Consider the following 27,073-nt stretch of genomic DNA (forward strand, 5'->3'; position numbering starts at 1 on the left):
TCATTGCTCTTTGATCTCTGTTTTTGCGGCATCCCCAGGAATACCCCCATCAGATAGGGGTTCGCTCCCAGAGACCTTCACCTGGCGCTCCAGGTGACTGAGACGCTGTTTCACTTTCATCTGGGTTGCGTTGTACTCGGCCAGGAGCCGGGCGAACCTGGTCTGCAGGGTGTCCAGGGAGGACTCCAGGTGCTCCACCTTCTCCTCGATGTCCTTGGGGTCTGCCCCGGCCTTGGCCACGTCCTCGTCGATCAGGTTGTCCTTCATCAGGATCTGCCGCCCCTTCTCCTCCAGGGCCTTCTTGGCTTCCGGGTATTCAGTGAGAGCCTCCATCAGGTCATCCTTGGACAGGCAGAACAGGTCTGAGTAGCCGATGCTCCTGATGTTGGCCGTCCTTCGGTTCCCTGACTTGCTTCCTTTGATGTTCAGGATGCTGATCTCCCCAAAGTAACTCCCGTCACTGAGGACCACGAACTGGGTGATCCCGTCATCAGCCACCACAGCCAGCTTGCCCTCCTTGATGATGTACATCTCCCTTCCAATGTCGCCCTTCTTGCAGATGTAATCCCCTGGGCTGAACACTGCAGGCCGCAGCTTGAGCACCAGCTCCACCAGCAGCCCTGCCTCGCAGTCCTGGAAGATGCGGACCTTCTTCAGAGTGTCTAGGTGCACATTGATGGCGATCTCGGCCTTCAGTTTGTCTGGGAGACTCTTCAGCACCTCCTTCTCATCCACCGTCTTCTTGTTGGCCCACAGGTAGTCAAACCACCGGATCACCCGTGTCTCCAAGTCTTTGGTCACCTTGCGGAATTGCATGTACTGCTTGATGGAGTCAATCTTGGCCTGGAACTCGGCCCGTGAAGCATTCATGTTCGAGATCATGGAGCCCACATTGCCAACAATGGTGGCGAAGATTAGGACGCCCACTAAGAAGTCTATGACCACAAACACGTACTCCTCATCTTTTACAGGGGGTGGGGTCTCTCCGATGGTGGTCAGGGTCAAGGTGGACCAATAGAGACTGTAAATATACTTCCTGGAGAGGCGTCCATACTCTGGGTTTGAGATGTTTGGATAGACCCAGGAATCTGTCCCGAAACCAATGAACTTGGAAATGGCAAAGTAGATGCAAGCATTCCAGTGAATGATGATAAGGATGTATAAGACCAAGTTTCCGATCCTGAACAAATTGGGGTAGTTGGTTCTCGTCTCCGTGCGGTCAAAGAACTCAAAGAGCCGGGAAAACTTCAGTAGGCGGTTGAACCTCAGTTCTGGGTAGTTTACACCCAACTTAAAATAAGCCAGGTCTGTGGGAACTAGGGACAATATGTCTAGCTTGAAGTGCACAGTCTTTGTGTAATGCTTCCACAGCCTCTGGGCATCCTTGACCATCAAGCCTTGCTCCAGGAAGCCTAAAGAAAAAGATGGAGGTCACTTGGGCATTAAAGAGGCTACTTTTTTTTTGGACCATGGCCCACAGGAAAATATTTTACACCGTGATTAAAGAAAGCATAGTTAGGGCAGCCTGGGTAGCACAGCGGTTTAGTGCTGCCTGCAGCCCGGGCTGTGATCCTAAGGACCCAGGATCGAGTCCCAGGTCGGGCTCCCTGTGTGGAGCCTGCTTCTCCCTCTGCCTATGTCTCTGCCTCTCTCTCTCTCTCTCTCTCTTCTCTCTGTGTGTGTGTGTGTGTGTGTCTATGAATAAATAAATAAATAAAATCTTAAAAAAAAGAAGGCGTAGTTATACATATATGACAGAAACAACTTCAAAAACCACATTTACCTCTTACTATGAAAATGCACTTCTCATTTATGATATCCTACCTTTTTTATTCAGTTAAAAATGTAGATTAATTGGGTAAATTTGAATGTGGACTGGTGTTAGATGATAGGTCCTCCCTACTTCCTTAATTATATCCTCTCTAGATTCTAAAGATTTTTTTTCCCTTTCAGGTATGATCCATGGCCACTTGGTTTCTGTACTTACCTGCCTTATACAGGAGGCTTCCTGTGGAATCCTAGAATACCAGGGACAGTACCCAAGAACAAAAAGGGACAAGATCACTGTCTGACTGGGGATAACTTGTCCCATTGAAGCTTGGTTAAAACAAGGTTAGTTGGCTCAATGAGTCGGGCCACCCAGGGAGCTCTTGTGTCTTAGTAGGCTTACGTGACCACAAATTGGCAGACCACCAGGACTAGCTAAGTTACCCATGCAATCCTCAAGCTGCATACTTGAGGTCTTCTTCCTTCTTTTTTTTTTAAGATTTATTTATTAAGAGAGGGAGAACATAAGCAGGGGGAGGGGCAAAGAGAGAGGGAGACAAGCAGACTCTCTTCTGAACCAGGAGTGAGGAATAGTTCCATCCCAGAACCCTAAGATCATGACCTGAGCTGAAATCTAGAGATGGATGCTTAACTGCTAGAGCCACCCAGGCTCCCCAGAGGTCTTCTAAGTTGTTATGCTGTGCAGTGTGTGGAAGCGGTGGTGGTGGGGGGTGTCAGTATGGCCCTGTGGGGTAGTGACTGTAGACTCTGGGCCAGTCACTCAGTGTCTCTGGGCTTCAGTTTCTAAATCAGCAAGATGGAGATAATTACGCCTGTGCTTCCTATCTCCTGCAGCAGTTCTAATGAGAAAACAAGGTGCTTGAAATGCTCTGTACGCTGTGAAGCCACACGGAGGCTTGCTGCCGTGATGTGATGATGGTTATTGACAACTATGGCATGGTTTTTAGCTCAAAAATCTGGAAAGTGACAAGCCAGGCCTCTGCCAGCTGGTGTGATGTCTTTGTGCAGATTACAAAAAGATGCCCACAGGATGCACAGCTTGGACCCTCAGACACGGGGGGTTTTAACCCTACTTTTGTTCAGAGGCAATCTGAGGGAAGTCATCATTAACCTGGGTCCTGTTTCCTCCTTATATCTGAAAGCCCCAGAGTAACATGTCCTGGATCCTCCAACTGTCCAGGAAAAGGAACTCCAAGATCAATGGAGTTCTCCCTCCTATTTCCTGAGATATTGAACCATCACTGCTGGAGGGGGTCCTTTGAGAGATGACAGTTTGGCCTTATTTCACAGGTGATACAAATGAGGTCCAGAGAGACAACTTGACTTGCTCAAGGTCACACAGCTTGTTGGGACAGCAGGGACCAGTACCCAGGTATCCTGACCTCTACTCAAGGGCCATCGTAGAGGGAGCAGTACCACGCCTCACTATTTGAGCTACCCCAGACCTGCCTGGACTCTTGCAATCAGAGGGAGGTAATGTCACCCATTCTGGATCTCCTGAACCCACCTTGTGGTCCCCAAGGTCCCCCTCCTGATGCATGAGGTGGGTCTGTGGTCTGGCCCAGAGAAGTCCCTGGGCCTGGGCCCACTCACCTGTCCGGGCTCGCACCAGCACATCCAAGCCATAGAGGAAATCTGCCGAGTAGTCCAGGAGCAGCCACAGCATCACGTGCTCAGACTGCAGCTCATCAAAACAGGCCCTAAGCAAGTGAGGGAAGGAGTGGGCATGTCCAGGCCTTGGTCTAAGGCAGGGTCCATCTCTGTGCTAAATCCTGCAGCTTTCATCTTTGTGTTAGCCCACCTGCAGGGTTTGGGCCCCAGCATTATCACCCCAGGCTCTGATGAGGAGATCCAGCTCTGAGGTTTTCTGTCCCAAAGAATGAACCCTTTTGCCTCTCGATCATATGCTCTGAGATCCCAGGAGGGGCAGTGCGTCTAGGCCTCACTGGTGGAGTCATGTGAAGAGATGGAGCACTTGCCCTTTCTGGGGTCAAATGCCAACAAAACTAGAAGAATTTCTCAGAAACTAATAACTGGACAAGCCAGTAAATATTTTCTACTTTCTAGATCATTATACTCACTATTTCTCATATAGACAATACCCTCCAAATACCCCTCTTCACTTCAAAAGACCAGCAGCTGGTGCCTGCATCCCCACCCTACAGCTCACTCAGGAAACTGAGGCCCTGCTGCCTCCTCAGAATAGTAACTTTCCTGCATCCCCAGAAGCCCCACTCACACAGGAGCAACTGGCCCACATATCCCCATCTTGCAGGTGGGCTAGGAGGGGCCCCAAATTCTCCCCCTTCTCACTCCCACATTTATCCTCAGAAGAGCAGGAGTTCCCTTCCTCATTCTGATAATCCCCAAAGCCCGCACTTAAACTCAGTAGCACGTCTTGCAGGCTTGCTCAGGATTGGTGCAAAGCCCCCTGCCTCCCCTGCACCGCTCCCAACCAACTGCAGAAGAAGGGCTGCTCGTAAGGGCCCTGAGCCCCCTCATTTGTTTTCAGAGAGTAGCAGCTCACCCCTTATCCTACCCCGAAGCTTGCTTAGAGAACCCCCAAGGCCTCCTGTGTACTTCTAGAAGAGTAGCAGTTTGCCCCTCTGTCCTCAAACTGCTTGCTCAGGAACTTCCCCAAACCCCTGCCCCTTCAGAAGAGTAGCCTCCTCCTCCCCCTCCAGAGCACCCAAAGCCTCACCCACTGTGGGAAGAACAGCTGCTCACCCCTGCATGCCTGTCTTATGGGCTTGCGCAGAAAGGCTCTAGAGCCTAATGCTTAGGACACAGTCTCTCGTCCTTGCATCCTTGCCTTGCAGCTCACTCAGATATGCCACACAGACTCCCACCAACCCCCCCAGAGGAGAGGCAGGTATCCCTACATCTCTCCTGTGGACTTACTCATAAACTGCCCCCAACACCCCTGCTTGTCCACAGAGAACAAGCAGCTTACCCTGCATCTCTGTTCTGCAGCTTGCTCAGGGATGCCCGGGGGTCCTGTTTGCCCTCAGAACATAGCCCCTTGGCACCCCAAATCCTGTAGAGAAGCCCAAGCCCCCAGCTGGCCCTCAGAGAAGCAGCATCCTGCCCCTGTATTCCCAAGCAGCAGATTTCCTGAGACCCTAAACCCCTCCCTCCCCCAATCTCTTACTAGAGGAGTAGCAGCTCACCCTGTACCTCCCTCCCATAGTTTGCTTAGAAAAGTTCCAGAGCCTCCAGTTCTCCCCAGGAGAGTAACAGCTTGCCTTGTACCTCAGAAATGCATTTGTGGGGCACTTCCCGAAGCCCACATCTACCCTCATCCCTGTCCTGCAGGCCTTCTCAGGAGCACCCTGGCTGCTCTCACAAGAGCAGCAGCTTGCACCCCAGCACTCCGACTTGCTTGGGCTTACAATCAGAGAACTATGCCCTTCCCCTGCATCCTTGTCCTGCAGGCTGCTCAGGAACACCCTGCCCCCACCCATTTCCCTGCAGAAGAGTAGCTAATCGCCCCTGCATCTTCCATCTTCCTCCTACAGCTGGATTAAGAATGTTCCAAGGTGACAGGACCCTTGCTGCCCATAGCAAGCACAGATCCCCCACCGTGCTTCAGAGAACTCTGATGGTCTTCTAGATCCTCCTCAGAGATGGAAAAATGAAGACACTCAGTTGGATGGTGGCCATGTGGGGACCAGAAATCCAGCCCCTGAGTGGGACCCAGAGCTCTATCTTGAGTCCTGACTGCCTCACCCCTCCTTGCTCCTCCACCCTCACCCCTCCCTGTATGGTGACCCTGCCCCATGCCCCTACCTGCACACCAGCAGACACCAGTTATAGAAGACAGGCAGGGCAATGAGAGTCAACCAGCGATAGTACATGTTGCTGGAGGGGTCCATCACCATGGTGGCCTTCTTGTTTCTGGAAACACCAACACACAAACAATGCAGTATATTGAAAGATCACAGCATTGGGCAGTCTTAGAGATTTGGACTAGCTTAGAGACCCTAGGGTAGCTGCAGGCTAAACTCAAGAGACTCAAGGACACATGGGTTATCCCTGCGTGAGAGGACAGGCTGGGAGAGGGCAGATTGGAGGGCCTTCCCTCCTAGCTCAGCTTCCCAGAAAGCCACAGTTGACCATAAAACCATGGTGCTAACATTCCCATGTGCCTGTGGTATAACCTACATCCTTCAGCATGCTGGGAGTAAATTGCAGCATAGCACGGTAATGTTGGAGCCACCTGGGGGAGCTCTGTGAGAACACTGATTCTTGGGGCCCACCCAGATTCCCTCCAGGGCTGGGACTTGAGATGTGCATTTAAACACTGCCCACTGGTTCTGCAGTCCAGCTCCTCTCTGGACTGCATTCGGGAGCTAACTGCATCTGCGCAGATGATCTGAAGACTCCTATCCAAGTACTTGGATCCTGCCTCTTCATCAAAAAACAACTAACATGGGAATCATCTAGGTTATGTGGGCCAACACTGGAGGAAGCAATAGCTTAGGGTGCTTTCTGTTTCTATTTTCAAGATTTTCTGAGGATTAGTGTTTATAGGTAGTATTGGAGATTCTTCGTTTCCTTTGGATTCATGTGTCTTCTCCCTGGCCCCATAGGTCCCACAAGCTGGCCCTAGCCCGCAGAGCTGCTCCCAGGCCCCAGAGAAGACCCTGGGATGCCTTTCTGCCTTTGCCTTGACTCAGCAGGTACAGGATCAACAGCTCACTGACAGGGCTTTGGAATGTTCACAACACATATCACCCCTGGGTGTGGAGTGAAGTTTGTGAATATATTATTTCCTAGTGCCAGGGAGTAGACCTCAGCTCACCCCAACTGTACAGACAGGCAAACAGAATATGGGGTGGGGTTGCACAGGAGTGGGCTCACAGGGACAGCCCCTCTGGGTGCTCTGAATTGGGGCGGGACTCTGCCTGCGGGGTGGGCCCCTCACACCATCTCAGGAAGCCTGATCCCCACCTGGCACCACTGTGCTCCCACAACGCTAGGCAGCCCCTCTCTAGGGCCGATGCTGAGGCCTGACCACATGGTTCTCAGACTCACAGGAGCCAGGAAGAGGTCAGGCCTGCGGGGACCACTACACCCCTTTGTTGGAGGCAGCTCTTCTCAGTACTTACTCCTCTTGTTTTGTGCAGTTTTTCTCTTTCTCTTCCTTTTTCTCCTTCTCCTCCTTTTTCGCCTTGTCACTGGATGACACAGGGGGGACATTTAGCAATTTTCATAGGCCAAGGACACTACCACAGTGGAGAGAGTGGGCCACAGTCACAAGGAGGAGAGGGTATGGTGTGGGAAATGGATATTTCTAGCACACTGGGATGAAGCGAGGTTATTGCTTTTATTGCTATTATTATTCCTGGGGCTTGAGGTAAAGCACCCCATTAAAGCATATGTCATACGCAGTCAGGTAGACACAGTGGTCCAATCTAATGTTCTAGCATTTCTGACTGACTTTCGTGAGCCCCTGGGAAGTCACAAAGAGCTTGAGACCAGAGACACTTTGAGGTAATGGGAAATGAACCCACATCCACATATTGAGAGCGGAAAAGTCACTTGGGGGTTCAGAGGCTCATGTACAGTTCTTTGTTCTGAAGGGAAGGGGATGGCTTGGTAGCTGTTCTCAAAACCCGCCCGTGTAGCAGATGAAATCCTGGCCCTTGATAAGGAAGCCAGGGAGGAGAAGGGAAGCAAAATACACACAGGCAGAAACAGGTTTGCCCCATTAACAGCAAATCTTAAGAGTCATCTGAGGCAAACGCAGTCATGTTCAGATACTTATCCAGATGTTTCTGGACCGTGAGGCTGGGGGCTGCATGGCCCCCTTCCATCCACATCTACAGGAAGGTCCTATGAGTGCAGGTGTCTCCTCAACACATGACTTTACTCGGCTTCCTCTTCTTTATGGCATATCTTTAAGGGTTAACACTTTTAAAAAGGTTGCCTGTTAATAATTATATTAGTTCTTCAAGGCAGGCATTAATGCCCATAGAGAATCATCCAGAGACCCCTCTCTGATCTTCCTGTTCCACATCCTGGAGGAAGCACAGGTTGAGAAATAAGCACCTGCCAATTAAACACTCATTGGAAAAGACCAATATACTTTACACAGCAATTCCTAAGGAAATAATCAAAGATGTGTGCAAACAGGCGTACAGAAAAATAATCACTACCATTAGCTGTAATGGTCAAAAGCATAAGCAATCTGGTCCTACAACAGGAGGAGATTCATCAACAATGGAATTCTACAAGGCTCCTCAAAGTAATGTGGAAGAGTATTTGGGGACATGGGAAAACATTTCTAATATTTTGCCAAGTTAAAAGCAGACTGCAAAAAAGCTCAGAATAACAGCTGCATGAGGTTTCTATTGCTGCCAGAACTGTCACCACCTTAGTGGCTTAAAACAACCCAAACTGCAGATCTGTAGGTCATAAATCTGGTATGGGCTGAAAATTGAGCCTCGTGCTGAAATTGAGTTGTCGGCAGGGCTCTGTGATTCTTTTTGAGGATTCCAGGAGAGAATCTGTTTCCTGCTCATTTGGATTATTGGTGGAATTTAATTCCTTGCAAGTAGAGGACCAATATCCTCATTTATTTGCTGGCTGTAAGCTGAGGGCATGCCCAGCTTTTAGAGGCTTCCTTCTATGCTCAGAGCCAGCAACAGCAGGCGGAGTCCTTCTCAAGATGCCATCTCTCTGGTTCTCTGCAGCTGGAAAGCTTCTGCACTTTTAAGGATGCACGTGATTAGACTGGGCCCACCTTGATAGTCCAGGATAATCTCCCCATCTCAAGGTCCTGAGATTTAATTACATTTGCAAAGTCCTTTTTGCTGTGTGAAGTAACCTAGTCACAGGAGGTGAGGACTAAGGCATGGACATGGGGGGGGAACCATTATGCCACCTACTGCAGTCTGTCCCTTGGCCTTCAAAGATTTACATCCATCCCGTGGGCTAAATGCATTCACCCTAATTCCAAGACCCCCCCAAAGTTTCATCCCATTCTAGCATCAACTCAGAATCTGAAAGTATTATTAAAATCTCATCAGCTCAAAAGTCCCAAATCTTATCATCTAAATCAGGTAGGGGCAAGACTCTGTCTGTGAATCATCCTAGGGCATGAGTCACTCTACTTGTGAACCTGCAAAACTAAAACAAATCACCTGTTCCAAAGATACAATTCAAGGGCAGGTATAGGATATTAATTATAGATATTCCAGTTCAAAAAGGGAGAAAACCAAAGGACAAGAGTGTTACTGGTCCCAAGCAATTTTGAAATCCAGCAGGGCACCAGCCATTCTGTCTCAAGGCCTGAGAATAATCCTTGGTAGTTTTCATGCCTCCACCCTCTGAGCTCAGAGCTTTGCCCTCTGAGCCCTCCTTTCTTCCTCCTTAAAGGAATCACCTGTTTATAACTGAGTATTCTAATCAACCTGTTTCCTGCAGCTAGAATTTAGGGGTCCCATAATCTCCCTCCATTTCATACTGTTTCTGTCCCTTCAGGTCCAAGCTGGTGGTGTTTCTGCTGGCAGGAAATCTTCTAGAACACTGCAGGTCATGTATATTAGAGGGAATCACTGTGCCAGACAAGAGGCTCTTCCATAGACCTGTCTGAGAAATCCCTTCTCTATTTTTAGCTTCTGCTGGGATGGCAGAGGGGAGCTATGAGTCACATCCTTAAATTCTTCTGGGAGTCTTTTGTTCCCTACTCAGAACTTTTGAACTTTCTGAGGTATTAGCAAATGACTGTTAAGCCACACCCTCGACTTTTTCTCAAAGCACACTTTCCTGACAGTTTTTTAAATTTAGTAACTTTCCCTTTTGAGTAGGCTGAGAATTTGCAAAACCATGAAGTCCTGTTTCCTTTTTCTTTCAAATTCTTCCTTCCATTTATCTCTCTCTCCTCTTGGGTTTTACCATAAGCAGCAAGAAGACACCAGCCTGGACCTTCAACACCTTGGTTGGAAATATCCTCAGCTCCTTTGTCAAGTTCATTGCCCACAAGTCCTGTTTCCCACCCGCCTGCAGGTTGTAGTTGTGCTAAGCTTTCTGCCACCGTAAAACAATAGTCCTATTTCTCCAGTTTCCAATGGCCTTCTCCTCATTTTTTTTGCAAATCCTCAGCAGCAGCATCCTTTTTTTTTAAAAAAAAAGATTTTATTTATTCATTTATGAGAGACACAAAAAGGGAGGCAGAGACATAGGCAGAGGGAGAAGCAGGCTCCCTGTGGGGAGCCCGATATGGGACTCAATCCCAGGACCCGAGGATCACACCCTGAGCCAAAGGCAGATGCTCAGCCACTGAGCTACCCAGCAGGATGCTGCTGGTGAACCATTCCACCAGCAGCATCCTTAAAGCCCTGGGTCCTCCTAATGGTTCAAGCCACAAGGTGGTTGGCCAATTAAGGTTTTCTCTGTAATGTTCCTCATTTCCTTCTGAGCCCTCACTGGAAGAGGCTTTGATGTCCATATTTCTACTACCAGCCTATTCAAAGCAATCTAGGCTTTTATTTATTTTTAAATTATGCTTTCAGAATTCTTCTGGGGTCTGTTCTGAAGCCAGTCCTGCATTGTTTGGTATTTGTTTCAGCAGAACCCCCTTCCTGATATCAAAAGCTATATTACTTGTTTGCTACTGCTGCCATAACAAATTACTACGAACTTAGAGGCTTCAAACAACCCAAATATGTTATCTTATAGTTCTCTAGATGAAAATTCTGGAAAAAGTTTGGACAAAAATCAAGGGGCGGGCAAGCTGCATTTCTTCCTGGAGGCCCTGGGAGAGAATCTGTTTCCTACTCACTGGGGTTATGGGCAGTGTTCAGTTTCTTGAAACTATAGGACCAAAGTATCTGTCTTCTTGCTGCTAAAAATGGAAGGCTACTCCCAGCTTTGAGAGGCTGTTGTATTCCTTGCTTTGTGTCACCCTTTCTCCTTCTTCAAAGCCAGCAGTTACTGGTTGGGTTCTTCTCACAATGAAAATTCCTCTTCTTCCTCCTTCCATCTTGTCTCACAGACCCACGCTTCTTCCCCTCTTTCTGCTTTTAAGGACTCATGTGACTATATTGGGCCCACCTGATAATCCAGGATAATCTCCAAGGTCTTTAAATTTAATTACATTTGCAAAGTCCTATTTGCCATATAAGGTAACCTCTCCACAGGTTCCAGGGATTAGGATGTAGCCATTTTAGAGAGGTGGTGATGAAATTGTTCTGCTTACCTCCCTAGTCAGTATTTATTGGGCACTTACTATATACCAGGCTCTGTTCTAAGCACTGTACATGTATTTACATAGTCTTTGCACAACCTCATAAGACATTAGTACAAACCCTATCTTACAAATCAGGGGACTAATGTACAGAAAGGTCAGGTAGCTTGCCTAAGGTCACAAAGCTCTTTGTGGCTGAATAGGGATACAAATGCACTTAACCAGCATATATATAATGATATATGTATATACTATATGTGTATATGGTATAAAAATTGATAACATATATATCATATATATGTACTTGTAATTGATAGCATATATATCATATGTGTAATTATGTATAATTTAAATAATAAAAATAATTAACATATAACAGTTATACTATAATATATACCAGTATATAATTATCTATTTATATATAATATAATCTTTCTATCTATTCAGTATCCATAGAAAAACTTGGAGGGATATTTCCCTACATGTTAAGAGGAGTTATCTCTGATAATGGGATTCTATTACTAAAATGAAGCATATGCTCACGGGTGCTTTTCTGTGTTTTCCAAGTTTTTGACAGTGAACACATGAATGAATTGAATCAAAAGAAAAGGTTATTAAACTTGGTAAATGAGAAGAGCAAGGACAGTCTCCCATCTCCTGTCCTCTTCAATCTACCATGAAGTGTCCCTCGAAGGGTTTTCTGCCACTGAAGTCTTAATGCATGATACCAGCAGAGGGCACTGCCCACAAGCTCATGGAGTATGCTTAGACCAGCAGGGAGTTGACACCTGGCCAGGATGTATGGCATGGGGGTTACAGGCCTTGGCCTTTCCCCTGGTTATCAGCCTGCTGTGGGCCTATGAAAAACCCAGCACCATTCCACTGCACCCCAGAATCCACCCAGCTCTGCCCTGAAGGACCTATACAGAGCTGCAAAAACAATGCCAGTTTGGGCTGGGTACAGTTTGCTCTGGAACAGAGAAAAATTATGCAGGACCCATAGGATTAAGTGAAAATGCCAGAAACGTGTTGGAAGAATGGGGAAGGGCATCCATAAGAATTATTTCTGTAACTCTCTGCCCAACTGGTCATATTTTGGGACAGTCCCCAATTTTCTCCCTCAGTCCTTGGCCTGCAGCATGGATCCATGATCCGAACCCATCTGAAAAGATGTATAGGAGCCTGATGCAGCCAACACTACCCCCACCCCCCCACCACCATCCTCACCCACATCCCAGCCCCAGAACAGAAAAGGCTAGAGGCCTGCAGGACCTCCATCTGTGGTTTTCAGTGCCCAGAGCCTATCTCTGACTACGGGGACTCAACACTGGGGGTTTCCAGGGTGTTTAATATCAAGTTTGGCTTTAGATCAAGCACATAGCTGCTGTTTTGCAGATTAAATAATCTCATTTACCTTGATTGCTGGCTTTTGGGTCTCTGAATCTGATATCCACCCAACAAAATGCAACTAAGTTTCACGGAGGGAAATGGGGGAAACTTCTATCCAAGAAACAAAGGAAAATAAGAAAAAGCCTTGGCACATTTCTCTTTCAATTGCAAGTCAGGAAATTCAGATTTCTTCCTGCTGATATTGCTGGGTTTTTCCCTAAGCTTCAACTGAGACTTCCTCCCACGCCTGCCCCCATGGTATTCCATAAAGAAGGCTGGAGAATGGTGCACCCACATACGTGCTAACCCACGTATATGATCACACACATCCTCCTTGGACTCTTGAGTGGCACTTGCCAGAATCACACATCATATTGATCTTCCAGCTCAGCATCTGGTGATAAAAAAAGTACAGCAGGCCACCATTTCAAGAGGCTATCTTCTGGAAGTATTTAAATTTCCTCTTCCCACTGTCTTGATCGCACCCTCCAAATTGGCCTGGACTGACCTGATGACAAGGGCATTTCACTGGGGGACCCTGGAGCTTGAGGTCATAGAATGGAAAATGCATACTCATCATGAAGGAGAGCATCCGTGCTCCATAAAGGAACTCCGATTTTGCACCCTCAAACACAGTGCTAGAGGACATCAAAGCTTAAAACATTTATGCAATTCAACCCCTTTGCATTATAGATGAGAAAAATGAGGGAAAGAGAGAAAATGACTTGCTCCAAAAAGTCATAATGGACCAGGTCCCTTCCCCATTTTTCCACGGGGATGGAATTTTGGTGAAAGGTACAGGATTCTAATCTAGTGGTGTTTGGGGAGGGTGTTTAAGCAGGGGGAGCGAGGCTGGGACATCTACAGGGAGGCAGGTGGCCAGTGGGACCAGAGAAGGCAGGGGGCTCTGCTGGGAAGCAGAGGTACTCACTCCTCTGAATTGTTGCAGGTGTTGGTGTTGTTTCTGGCCAGGGGCCAGCCACTAGAGAAAAGTAGAGAGAATGCAGCATGGGAATCTGAGCTCAGTTCCAATTGCTGGGAATCATTAGCCCCAGGTGGTTATTCTAGGCAACCCCCATGCCCGGTCCCCTGGGTCTTTCCACACAGCTTGAAGGATCCGCAACAAAAATTTGGGGGACTAATTAGCCCTAGTAAATAAAGCTTTGTGGGAAGAGAGGATGAACATTTGGCTAAACTGAGTTCTTCTGAATAAACGAGAGTTGCTATGTGAATCCCACCCAGTCCCAGCCTCATATTCCACGCAATTTCGTTCCATTTAACCATATGCCCGGCAGGGCGCCAGGAGCTACAAGGGGCACAGACGTGAAGTTGAGGGGCACCTGCCTTGGGGTGCACTTAGGTGATGCGGGCTGAGTGCCTTCAGAATGCACATACTCAGCAGCCCCAGCAACCTGCTCCCCTCACCTGCACAGGCAGGGCTCTCAGAAGCCACCCCCCCACACACACACATACACACACCCCAACCCTCCTGCCGAAAACAATCACAGCAGCCGCTTCTGACTTGCAGGGCCAAAAAATAGACCGTGGGCAGAACTGTCCCAGTTTTGAGGCTCTATCCTGCCCTAGGCCCTTGTCACTGCATTAATCCTAACACTTCTGGGCCTGCCATCCCTGGTCTCTATGAGGATTGGGTAGAAAGCAAGAGGCTGGTTTTGCACCCAAACTGCATGTTTATTTAAAGCCAAATCCCATGGTCCTTCATGGTGTTCTCTAGGAAAAGGTATTATCTCCTAGTGCTCAATTGCTAAACATGTGTTTTTGACACAGCTAGTTGGCCTCACAGCTGCCTGTCGCCACTGTAGACCATTCACAGAAGACAGCCAGGACCGAAGCCAGTGGCCAATGGTACTCCTGCCTGGCTCTCAGGGCACCTCTTCTTCTATGATGCTGAACACCGAACCAAATGCCATTCTGGTTCTTCTGCTCACGCCTGCTCAAGTCTCCCTCTCATCATCCAGGATGTGGCTCTAACTCCTTGTTTGGGGGTTGGTTCTGATCATCGGAAAGTCCCCCAGGGAATTTCCCAACTCCTGTGAAATTGGGAAAGTGTTGCTCCTTGAGATGCAGTGGCCTGTGTTCACCACATTTCTGTGTCTGGTATCTCTTAAGGGCAAGCCAGCAGAACAACCAAGACCTGTCTCTGCATACACTGCTATGCCAAAGAGATTCGCCTGGAAAATCCAAAGTCTTCCTCCCCCAGGAAGTCTCCTTGATTGATCAGCCATGATCCTACACCATTGCGTGCACCTGCCCACTCTGAACCCTTGGGTGAGTGACCAGGCATCTGAGGCATAGTAGGGACTTGCCCCTGATGGAGTCCTAGCTCAACTCTCTGCTCCTCTGGTCACATTGGGAAAAGGACAAAGAAGCCAATGTTCATCTTCATTAGGCTAAGGTTGTAGAGAAGATAATTTGATCAAGTTAGCAAAGGAAGGTTTTGCTTGCCCACCAGCAACTAAGCCAGTCTGACTGGCTCCATAGCAAATCTCTCTCCCCTCCTCCTCCTCCTCTATCTTCTCTTCTTCCTTATCTGTCATCCCTCCTTTCTTTCTGGCTCAGCAGACCTTTGGAGCTCCCTCTCAGTCTAGGATGCCTGACCCTGGGAACCTGGAATCTCCCTACACACATCCCCACCAGCACCCAGGCCCTCTGTGGTCCCTTCCCAAGCCCAGAAATCCCAATAGTTTGTGGTCCACGCTCAGGTGAAAATGTGAGCCCAAGAATGCTAGGCCTTTACATCTCAGCCAGCAATTCTTAGGCCTTTCCCAGCAGGAAGACTAAATGTGGCTCTCCTAGAGTGGTTGCTAGCAAGAAATTTCCTTGAACTCTCATATTTTATCTTAAATATGCTTGTATATTTTGCAATCTACTGCAGAATCCAGAATAAACCTTTAACACACACCTACACATACTTCCTCGGAGGCTTCATGACCTTCCCTTCCCAGGGGCCCTTGGATGCCTGTTTGAGACACACCTGAGCCCTTCCTTGGCTCATTTGACACAAAAAACACAGGATTTTCTCTAGCAATTATATAGGGATCATCTTTTCTGCAACAAGTATGCTTGTTTTCACCTTTACATCTTGTAAATCTTGGCATTACTTAGAGAATTCAGCCCAAAGATCTTTGTAACCCCCCTTTTCAGAAAGCAGATTCTGAGCAAGAAGCTTCCTGTTTGATGGAGAGAGATGGGTGAGGCTGGCATCCCCAGATGCATTTAAAAGCTCTAGTTCCATGGGGTGCTGGTGGAAAGTGTGTGCAGGGTCAAATGAGGCTGAGGACTCTGGTTAGGGGGTTCCCTCTCCTGCGGTCCATCTTAGACTTGGGGCAGCAACTGTTAGAGCATGCAGTATTCCCCAACCACAGACACCTTCTTCAAATTATGGGTCATGAGACTGGTGCTCTGAGCCACCCACGCAGTGGATCTAAGCTGCCGGAGCAAAGAAGTGCTTCTTGCTCCACCCCACCTGGTGCGGGTGGCCCATCCATTTGGTTCCTTACCTTCTCCCCCTGTCTGGTGGCTCCTGGCTGCCCACATTTGACTGGGCATTGCTTTCTCGGCTGGACACCTCCTTGAGCTCGGCTCCGCGGAAACGCTCCAGGAAGGAATCTGGTCTCTGGGCCTCACGATGTAAGTGCCTGGTGGCCCATGCTCGCAGCGAGATGATCAGGCGAGATACCCTGGAAGGCCGTGGACAGGCAGCCAGTGCAGAGAGGAAAGAGATAGAAAGGCCTCTTTTCCAGGGCTGGGGCAGAAGCAGAGATGGCTGGCAGGACACAGGTCTTGGAGGTCCTGGGGGCCCTGGGCTTGGTTGTGCACCTCCCCTCTCCCTTCTCCTCCATCATCTGCAGCCTGAGACAGAGATCTCTAGATAGGGGGCATCATCTTCAATATAACATTGCCCTTTTAACACTAGGACTTTGCCAAAGGCATGATCTTTCAAATGGGCATTAGCAGCTTCTCTGCTTATCATTCCTTTTGTAGAGCTCTTTGTTATGACTAGTAAGCATAGGAATAGGAAAAAAAATAATTTGCAAATGGTGATCAAATTTAGAACAAGGTTAGAGGAATAAGTACCCAGATATGACTTACGTACGTTTTTTCCCTAACCCTTGTCTTATTGTGTTTCCTCCTCAGACTTGTGCATAAGTTCCTTCTCCTGGAGCCAGACCTTGCTGTGGTCTCCATCACCTGGTACTAGTCTGTCCCTGTCCCCAGAGCCTGTCTTAGCTTCAGCCTTCCCTCAGCTGTGCCTCCTGCCTTCCCTGATCCTTCAAAAGGGGAATGAGAAGAGAACCTGAACTCTGTTTTCTTGGTTTCTGGTTGCCCTGACTTGGCACCTACAGTGCATGCCACTGTTTCCAATAAAATAAGTTCTGAGCAGCCTAGAATGAGGTCATAAGCTGTCACGTGCCTTGACCCTAATCACATACATGGGCACTTTGCCTAAGAGAATACATTAAAGAGAGAAGATGTTCCATGCACAGAGATGTTTACAGCTGCTGCTACAGACATATGTTGAAGTTCTTGCCCAGCTCAGCCACTCTGCTCTGGACACTCCTCCCATCCCCAATCTCCCTCTGCTGAGGGGCTGGAGCCGAGGTCACACTCCCAACTCCAGGTTCAGCTGACAGGCCCAGGAGAGTCACTCAAGCTTCTGAACTAAAAGCCATTCCAAGATGGGGTTGGGTGTTTCAAATAGCAAATAGCAAAGCCTATTTTCAGCCTGTGCCTGGTGATATATGAACAGAGAAAGCCCAAAACAGAGATGTGCAGAAAAAAAAAATCAGGAAGATCATGACACTCCAGGAGAAAATGAGAGGGAGAGGGCAGGTGCTTCCCCTGCTCCCCTGTCATGAGCCCCATTGGCTCCCTTTCCATGAGGTGGTCTGTCTGAGTTTGCACCAGCCTCCTGCCTCGGCCCTCCCCCAGCCCTTTCAATATGAGCTGGTTTGAAGGTGTCCTCTTCCTTGCAATCAATGAGCCTTAAGATAGCATTTTATTAGTAAGACAAAAGCACTGAAATTATGTAAATGTCCAGCAACAAGGGGCTAGGGAAATAAATATTTCTCCAATGCAAAATACAGAGAATAACTAGAAGAATTAATTTTTGCAACAATCTTAAGCAAAAACTGCAGAACACGTGACTATATAAAACTATAGCATTGGTTAAAAAAATTTGGTGGAAGGAAATAACAAGCCCCACATTTGTTGAGCACCTGTTGTGAATCAGCACCTGGCTCTGATGCAGCCCTTACGTTGTTCGAGGTGTCTCCAGATGAGATCTGGAAAGGTAAAATGACTTCTTCGAGGTGGCATGGCTCTTGAAGCTGGAGTGCAGACGTCAACAGCTCAGAGCCTAGATAATCTTTCAAATCCTCCTGCAAGGACGTGTGCTCAGAAGCCTAGACATGCACCTGTGAGGGCCTGCTAGAGGCTGCCTCAGACGGCGCCACAGAGGTCCACCACGGGTCTCCTGCAGCTGGCTGGTCTTTTTTCTCAATTTTTTCTGGAACCCTTCGGGTTTGGCTTTTTTCTAAATTCTTCCAGACTTGAAAGCAAGTACCTCGATATCACTTTGTATGAAAGCAATTTCAGATAACAGTTTTTCTTAGGTTTTTCTCAGCTCAGGACACTTGACCTGAGAGGTTATTACTCAGTGATAGATTTCTGACTGCTCTTCTCCTGCCCCTTTCTTCTCCACATCTTCAACCCCACCTCCACCACTGCTCCCCCATTTCTTCCTGAGACTCAGCTCCCTTCCTCCTGCCTCAGCTTCCCTCTTCCCAAGGTGAGCGCTGAGCCTGCTCGGTTACCTGGCCTGCCCCTGGCTGGTGTAGGAGCTTTGCCTGGACTCAGCCTGTTCTCTGGTCTCCATGGCGATCTCCTGCTGCAGTTCTGACGAAGTCTCCTCACCCCGCGAGTGGACCCTAGGAAATCAAATATGCAGCAGGCTAAATTGATTTCAAGCTCATCCCCTCCTGGACACACTCAGGGATGAGATGGCCAGATGTCCCACTTAATGAGGAAAGCCGCCAGCACCGGTCTTCACTCTCTCTGTCCATGCACCAGCAGGATCCAGCAGATCCTGCTTTTAGGATAAACGTGGCCTTTCCTCTCCAGCGAGCCTGACAGAGGAAGGTAGCCCATCCAGCTACTTGCTGCCTGTGGACTTAAGGAGGCAGGCCAGCAGCACATGCTCCCCATCGGAGCTCAGAGTGGGGTGGCCTGGTGCCCGCCAGCGGGAGCCACGGCAGCTGTTTCTACCCAGGGATTCCAGAAAAGGATTCTGGTTCAAACACATGTCTGCATAGTGAGATCTATCTGCTAAGGCCAGACCGCATGTACGCCACAATCACAGTTATTTGTGTGCCTGTCCGGCAGCCCTCCCAGGAGCCCAGTTCGTATGTGTTTAAGAGTGTCCTGGAATATCGTATGGCATTGGCCTAGCCCTCCATGTGCATTTGTATACTGCTTTTGCATGAAAATTCATTTCCCCTGTGCCCTCGTGTCAAACCCTAACTTCTGTCCCCTGCAGTGCCAGTGACCTCACCTGCGCAGCGCAGGGCGAAAAGCATGAGCACACATAGAACCGATGCCCACAATTCAGTACGAGCACCGGTCACACCAGCAGAGCCTTGGTGTTTGTCAAACTGCCTGGAATAAGACCAATGTGTTTGGACATATTTTCCTTTCGTTCCCTGTCTTTTAAAATCTCCCAGGGCTGAAATTTGATCAGCCTGATTAAAAGCCATCCAGGCATTGGCCCCTAGGGATTTACACTTCATTCTATGAGTCTTGAAGAGCCCAGGCAGGACAAATTAATTCCATCACGTGACCTATTCCAACCTAATCAGCCTTCTTAACAAGGTGGCAACACAGTTGAGGAAGTAAGCAATAATTAACGTCAGGAAAAGGCTCTCTCTCTCTCTCTCTCTCTCTCTCTCTCTCTCCCTTTCTCTCCTCGGTGAGGGATTAGAAGGCAGAGTCCTGCATCCCAGCCGCTGATCTGCTGACCCCTCTTTGTACGACATCCTTGCCATCTCCAGCCGCAGGGCACTCGCTACTGTCCCACGGCCCACATGGGCCATCTTTGTAGCAGGTTCTTCCCTCCCTCAGCTTCCTCAGACCAAGGTTAATTTTTTTTGGTGCTGGAACCAGAGTCAGGCCACCTCATCTTCTATATGACCACCTTCGTGTAGCTGGGACATGGAAGGGACACCTCTCACACCCATGCCACATCTGTTTTTCCAGGCTGGAACCCCCTAGCTTACCCGGCCACGCCTCATCAGATTCAAGGCTCTTCCCCATAATGGTCATGCTCCTGTGAGCAGATTCCTGCATTCCCACCTGACTGGGCTTGGAGACCGAGGCCACTCTGCTGTTCCTGGACTCTAAGCCAGAGGTCATTGTAGGTTTGTGAGTTTGATTCCAGTCTTGGAACATGGGTTGCGGCTAAGCCAGAAGATCCTATCTTGTGCATGTACAATTGATTTGTTGGAAGTCAGTATTAGACCTTTCCATTTATCTGAGTCCCTGGTGGATGTTTTGGGGCCCTTGGTATGCAGGGGTGCCATACTAGCCTTTCCTCCCAACTCCATCTGATTCACATGCAATCATAGGAACATGCCATTTTTTGACTATCTACTGTATGCCAGCCACATTGATCTTGTCATTTAATCCACATAACCACTCTATAAGAGAGAAAACTGGAGTTCAGAGAGGTTAAATAATTTCCCCAAGACCATACAGCCAAGTGGCAAAGCTGATATTTGAATGTCATTCCATCCCGTGTCAGAGCCTGGTCTCACCCACTCCATGAAGCAACTCTCTGTATTTTCACATATGGCACTGGTCAAAGCAAAATTTAATAGGACATGGCTGAGGACTGAGCCCTGCGGCATGCCACTAGACATGGCTCTGGTCCACCGGGCTATACAATTTGGGCATGGCTCTTTATTTTCAAGCCATCTATTTGAATTGGCCCTCTCTACCCTTAAAAGACCACTCACGTTTTGTCCTTACACATATGAGAAACCTTGCCAGAGGTCCTGCTGCAGTTAGGAAGCTCTGATCCCCTTGCCTTTCTAATAATCTGCATACCAGGAAGGTGGAATGCACATTCCAAGGTGCCAGGGTCATTCCCAGAAGAGGGAGCAGTGGGACAAGTGAGTGAGTCCATATCTCTAGTCCCTGGATGCTAGCAGCTGGCATCTGGTGGGGTTAGGGCTGCAACAACCAAACACTGGGCTGCAGCTCCATCAGGGTATGTGTGCCCGGAAGACACGGAGGCAATCCCAAGGGTGAAAGTGTTCTGTCCCCACCTGCAGTTCCTCAGGGAGCTCTGGGCACCAAGAAGTCGGCCCAGCATTCCTGCCTCGTCTGCGCTCTGTTAATTACGTGAGGGCACATCCTGAGATCAGATTTATTTGCATTAGTGGCAAAGGAATCAATGACATCAGAGCTGATGAGGATGTGAGGAGGGCAAAACCCACCCCAGACTCCAACGCAGCTCCAAAGCAGCACCGTTACTGGTGGTGATGAGGGCTGGCATGTGGGGGCTAGGACACTCACCTGAAGGACAGGCAGCAGAGTGGGGAGCCAGGAGGCCTGGGTTCAAATCCCTACCCTAACATCTATTAGCTAGGTGTTCTGTGAGTGGGTCACTTACCCTCCCTGAAGGTTTTTTTTTTAAGGTTTTATTTATATATTCACGAGAGACACACAGAGAAAGGCGGAAACATAGGCAGAGGGAGAAGCAGGATCCTAGTGGGAGCCCAATGTGGGACTCGATCCCAGGACCCAGGAATGACGACCTGAGCCAAAGGCAGATGCTCAACCAGTGAGCCACCCAAGTGCCCTACCCTCCCTGAAGTTTTATAGTCTTCAAAAAGGAACTAAAGGAATAATTGATTTCATTTCAACTTAAGCATCGTTCAAACAGCCAAGTCCAGAAAAGGCATATTTAGCCATGAAGAATAGGGACCCAAAGGGGCCTTTCTTTTCAACGCATCTTGCCACTTGTTTCTGATGCTTGAAATTCTCTGATGTCTCCTAGCTCCTGAGGCTCTCCCTTGTTAAGTGTGTGGGGGTATTTAGATAGTAAACCCAATTAGTTACTCCTCAGAGACATGGATTTTATGAAGCAGATGGAAGACGAGATGGGAAGAGAGAAGAACCAGATGTCTGAGGTGACACTTTGAGTCCCCAGGGACACACAGGTACGGAATAAAGGGAGCACCTTCTGGCAACCAAAGTAGGAATGGGGATCCAGAATCTTCCAGAGAAATAGAGAGGCAGGAGAGACTGGGGGCCAGGCCCTGTCCTGCCGAGAGCTGGCGGAGGGGCTGGGGGCAAGGACCTGACGGGGACTTCTCTGTTAAAAACAAAACAAAACAAAACAAAACAAAACAAAACAAGTGAACTGATCAGGCCAGGACAACCCCGAAGCTGCCCTCCTGCTTGCCAACTCCGACTGTCAGCGGTGACGACAGAGATGACGCCTGTGCAGGAAGCAGTTCCGTGAAGGTGGTAATTAGCAGGAACAAGAGCAACCAGCACAGCACAATGGTGTGACTGTTTCCAAAGACAAGGTAATTTCAACTTGTGAAAATTGTTCATCTTCTAAGTTTTCTTACAAAGAGGAACCTCATGTCTGTGAGGTAAAGGTTTCCCCTGTCACTGGGAGAAGACAGGGGTACTCATCAGAAATGCAACTTGTCATTAGCTTTGCACTTTGTGGAGCACCCGGTGACTTCGGGGACGTAAACAAACCTTGGAGAACACGTTGGAGAAGATGATCCCTTGTCTTTCCCTCCTCGCAAGCCCTGAGGAACATGAATGACCGATATACACTGCCACTGGCCACATGTGACCAGGGAACTGAAGTGAGTGCACTTTTGTCTTTGGTCCTGGGGTAGCAGGCTGAAAATGGTTTTCTTTGGTGATAATTGCTTTGGGCTCTGCTCAGAGAGCAGCATGAAGAAGGCTTCTTTTCTGTAGGATACAAACCCCTGTGCCCCAAAGCTCGCCTAAAATAGCTACACCAGGAGATTGATCTGAGATTTGAGGTACCCTCGGTCCTTGCTGCACTCCTCTGTAGCAGATTCTGAAGTCTTTCCCTACTGCATTATCTTTTCAAATATGCCTGACAGCTCTTAACTAATCAAGTCAACTAAACAGATCTAAATAGAAAAGAAAAATTCAAGACATTTTTATTTCTGGTATTTCCAGCATTTTGACTTTTTTGGTTCAAATGACACGTTTCTATCCTTCCTTATGGCTTGTCACTAGGAGAGTGATCCCAATAATTTAAAAGGAGAAACAGAAACCTGGATTTCCAATTTGGTGAAAGATTTGGGGGACATCTCAGGGGATGGGGACATGATCTCTCCTCCCTCCTAGGGGCATTCAGCAAAGGGTCACAGTGACACACAGATTCTCAGCATAGCTTCTTAATATCATCAAGGACAAAGAATGATTAATATTTAAGGACAAACATTCACAATTATTTCTCCCATAAGCTTTCTAAAAAGATTTGAATTTTGTGTTTTATTATTTTTGAAAAGTTTAATCTCTACATCCAGTGTGGGGCTCGAACTCACAACCCTGAGATCAAGAGTCACAAGCTCTACCAACTGAGCCAGCCAGGTGTCTCAAAAAGGATTTGAATTTTAAATTAAAGATCTATAGTTTGTTGAAAACTGTTTCCTCCCTAAAAGTAGTGATTTGAAACTTTAAAATTCTTATGTATATGTGCCAGAGTCCCTTGTTCAAACGGATCTTATAGAGAAAACTAGTCTGCCAGCATGTAGATGCTGGGCTGTGCTGGGAAGCAGAAGAGGGGCCTGGACCCCACCTCTGGTCCAAGGCTGTTCTACCCTCAGCCTGTACACGCATGCTCAATCCTTGGTAACACCAAGGAACCCATTCTAGAAACTTCCACCTGTTAATACAGTCCTGCTTCCATAACATAAAGCAAACATCTCTCTCATGAAGGAAGCATTCTTTCTCTCTCTCCTTTTGCAATCTCCACAGCATCTCTATGGATTCTGTATTAATCTGTCAACAAGCTATTTCCACGGGAGAGGTTGGGCAAGGCTCCAAGTGAGGCTTAATGAGACTGGACTAGTAGTCAGGCTGAGAAAGTATGACTTGGTCACAGGCAGGAAATGGCCAGATCCAGATGTCAGGATAGCTGGAGCTCTCTGAGGTCAGAGGAGGAGAAGGCTTGCAGCCTGGAACACCAGGGAAGCTCCCACGGGATGCGGAATTGTTTCCAAGACTGACAGAGCACTGACTGAGCACTTCCTACGCAGCAGGGACTGTGCCAAGAGCTTTCACCTGTTTTAACCTCACCACAGCCCTATGAGGTCAGGACTAGTCCATTTTTCAGATGAGGAAACTGCAGTTTGGAGCAGTTGCACAACTTTCCAGAGCTGGTCAGTGGCAGAGCCAATGTTCAAACTCACCCAGCCTGACTCTGAGCCTCTTAGTCACCATGCTGGTTGGGGGTGGGGGATGGAAGGAGACTGAAGGGCTATTTCCCATCCATGAAGATGGCAGATAGAATTATCGAGGGGTATCAATTCAGAGCCCTGACTGTGTGGCTGACTGACCCTCCGAGTGTGCATGAATCCAGCATGAGCTCACAGAGAGTCTCTTGGAATCCAGCAGTCCGTCGCTGGGGTCTGTGTGGCTTCCACTGATCGAGCTAGCCATTTATTTTGCAAAGGGTAATCTTCCAGGAGACTCAGTGAGCTCTCTTGAATAGCCCACATGCCGGACTGGGCTTGTAGGCTGCTGGCTGAGGCCGAGCCAAGACGAAAAGGACAGAGCTGGGCCACAGTGGTACCTGGTCAAGTAGGCATTCTGGGCAGGAGCCCCGGCCCTCTAACCAGGCCTGCCTTTTCTTGAGTATCTAACTGTAAAGAGCCAAACTAAGACCCTGTTGTTCTCAGTCCCAGGGAGTCTGGAAGCTCCATGAGATGCTCGGATTATATCCCACTCAACACAAAAGGAGCAATGGAGCAAATGAGGCACCATTTTGCCTCAAACTCCCCCTGATCCTAACAGCCTCTCTCCTTCTCCCACTGGGCCCAGGTCCCAGGAACCCAGTACTGCCCACGGGGCTTGACTTTACTGCTTGTCACATGTATAGACCTTCCTCCCCCTCCACAAAATCTTCTTTGAATACCCTGCCCCAAGAGGTTTATTAGCACAGGTGTGAAAAAGAAGCTATTAATGCATACAAAAGTCACAATGCACAGATAGCTGTCCTAAGAGTGTTCTTTTCTTCTTTTAAATTAGGGGCAATGACTTAACCTAAAGGAATAAGTCCCCAGTGGTGGGACAATGGTATATTGACAGTCGGCCAATTAGGAGGGAGAAATTTGAGTAGAGTGAGAATTTCGGATGGTCCTGAGTCACATCAAAATTCCTGGGGCGGGCAGCCTGGGTGGCTCAGCAGTTTAGTGCCACCTTCAGCCCAGGGCATGATCCTGGAGTCCCGGGATTGAGTCCCACATCGGGCTCCCTGCGTGGAGCCTGCTTCTCCCTCTGCCTATGTCTCTGCCTCTCTCTCTCTCTCTCTCTCTCTCTCTCTCTCTGTCTCATGAATAAATAAATAAATAAAATCCTTAAGAAAAAATTCCTGGGGCCCCAGCACCCTGTTAAAATAACTGGAGCCAATAAATATCTGTTGGGATGCTTTGAGATATTCCTCTCTTTGCTTGAATCTCCAAAGGTGGGGTCCTAGGACTACATAAGTTTGTGATGATAGGAACTCAATCTCTTTGGAAATGATTGTCCATTACTCATGAGCAGAATTAGCTAAGGAGTGGGACCAAGAATCTAGACAGAGGGGCACCTGGGTGGCTTAGTGGTTGACCATCTGCCTTTGGCTCAGGTCATAATATCCCAGGGCCCTAGGATCAAGCCCTGCATCAGCTCCCCACAGAGAGTTTGTTTCTCCCTCTGCCTATGTCTTTGCCTCTCTCTCTGTGTATCTCATAAATGAATAAATAAAAACATAAATAAATAAAATCTTTAAAAAATAATGTAGACAAAAAAAATGTGCATCTGAGAGAGGAAGTGATATACATTGGTAACTGAGCAGAAATGGTGGATGAGGGCCCAGTACCAGGGAAGTGAGAACCAAGAGACTGTCATTGCAGTTTGTTGTCATTGGATAATATGTAGTTATCATGGGAGGGAGAAGTTTTTATGGAAGCGAGAAGTTTTCATTGTTATATATATAGGACAACAATAACATAAATATTGGAAATAAGGTTTCTCATGGTTCAACTTAAGCAACCCACTGAGAATTTAAGGAACATAAAAATGTAAGTCCATTTGCACCAAAAAGATACACTCCCACTTCCTCACTATTGTGCCAGGAGCTTGGAAAAGATGCTACTCTATTTTGCAGTTGAAGAAACTGAGGCATGGAGAAATTAAGTAGGTTTTACCCAGTTTACTGTTAGTTATGAACAGGGCTAGAAGTAGAACTCAAGCCCCAGATTTCTCTATGGCTGCCTGTGTGGGGATGTCATTGATGGGGCTAATGGCTTCATTGGCAAGGCGTGGCCCATTCCCTGCAGACCATGAACACAGCATGAATCCTGACCTTCCGCTGGAAGCAAGGGACAAAGCATCTGATGCATATTCCATCCCTAGCGCTGAGGATAATGGCTGGTGCAGAGAGTCCAATGAATGTCTGTTGTGTTCATAAGAAAGTATGGCAGTTTAGAAAAATTTTTACAGTAAAATTATATGCTGCATTTGAATCTTCATTTTTTAAAATATTTTTTATTTATTTTTTTTTTTGAGAGAGAGAGAGAGAGAGAGAAAGAGAGATATTGAGATAAGTGCCTGAGTGGAGGGAAGGACAGAGGGAGAAGCAGACTCCCCACTGAGCAGGGATTCCCCAATGTGGGGCACAATCCCAGGACTCTGAGATCATGACCTGAGCCAAAGGCAGATGCTTGACTGACTGAGCCTCTAGGTGCCCTGAGTCTTCATTTTGTTACCTTTTAGAAGTTACATTACCTTTTGAGCTTCATTTTCCACCTCTCTAAAATGAGAATAAAAACTACTTCAGTGGGTTTATGAGGCTTAAGTGAGATGGCTTAAGTCAGAAGGAGCACTGTGAATAGTCAGCACCCTCCAATCTGTGGTTGGCCACAGGCTAAGGCATTCTTTACTCCACTGTCTAGATCAGCTATGGGAACAACTCATTTTAAGGGCATAAAATGAAAAGCCTGTCTTACCTGCTGAGGCCATTTTCAACGTGGTCGAGATCTCTGTCCATGGTCCTTACCACAGGGTGGGAGACTTGGGTGTTAATCTTGGCCATCTTGTTTTGTCAAGTTCAGTCCCAAGGTGGTTGCTGAAACATGAACACAAAGCAGATCACATCAGGACAGGGAAGCAGCTGCAAACCCAGCTCATTGTTGGTCGGTGCTATTTCCCCAGGCAAGCCTTGGCACACACATACCCTCTTCCATTTCTCCCATAGTTCCAGCTACATTGCACTTTAATTGGGTATCTTTGGGGTCTTCTTCCCAGCCTGAAGCACAAACAAGGTCTTTCACTCCTCTGTGTATGCTGTGATACTGAAGAGCTGCTCAAAGCTAAATGCTGATCCAGCCAATGAATGAAGGATTGGCCAAGTTGATATTT

The 27,073-nt window shown here is 47.9% G+C and overlaps 1 protein-coding gene across 3 annotated transcripts; it reads right to left on the reverse strand.

Annotated features, from left to right (window-relative positions):
* CNGA3 (cyclic nucleotide gated channel subunit alpha 3) lies at positions 1–26,747 on the reverse strand. 3 transcript variants are annotated; one of them, XM_055328124.1, is made up of 8 exons: positions 26,662–26,747; positions 18,208–18,321; positions 15,892–16,071; positions 13,302–13,352; positions 6,900–6,924; positions 5,578–5,678; positions 3,382–3,488; positions 1–1,412 (listed from the first exon to the last, which is right to left on the reverse strand). In XM_055328124.1, exons 1-8 carry the CDS (start codon positions 26,745–26,747, stop codon positions 1–3), a joined length of 2,076 nt encoding a protein of 691 aa, XP_055184099.1. The 3 variants fall into 3 exon arrangements, with proteins under 3 accessions (XP_055184099.1, XP_055184097.1, XP_055184100.1); XM_055328122.1 differs by having other exon boundaries at positions 5,578–5,685; positions 6,900–6,968; XM_055328125.1 differs by lacking the exons at positions 6,900–6,924; positions 13,302–13,352 and having other exon boundaries at positions 5,578–5,685.
* Positions 26,748–27,073: the final 326 nt, after the last annotated feature.

The sequence above is a fragment of the Nyctereutes procyonoides genome, unplaced genomic scaffold (genome assembly GCF_905146905.1).
Source record: "Nyctereutes procyonoides isolate TBG_1078 unplaced genomic scaffold, NYPRO_anot_genome, whole genome shotgun sequence".
In the NCBI taxonomy this organism is placed as follows: Eukaryota; Metazoa; Chordata; class Mammalia; order Carnivora; family Canidae; genus Nyctereutes; species Nyctereutes procyonoides.

Coding starts and splice junctions, on each gene's coding strand:
- CNGA3 (XM_055328122.1), bottom strand. CDS start 26,747: ATGGCCAAGATTAACACCCAAGTCTCCCACCCTGTGGTAAGGACCATG. Junction 5,686..6,899: donor AACTGCACAAAACAAGAGGA/GTAAGTACTGAG, acceptor TGGTGTTTCCAG/AAACAAGAAGGCCACCATGG. Junction 1,413..3,381: donor GCTGGTGCGAGCCCGGACAG/GTGAGTGGGCCC, acceptor CTTTTTCTTTAG/GCTTCCTGGAGCAAGGCTTG.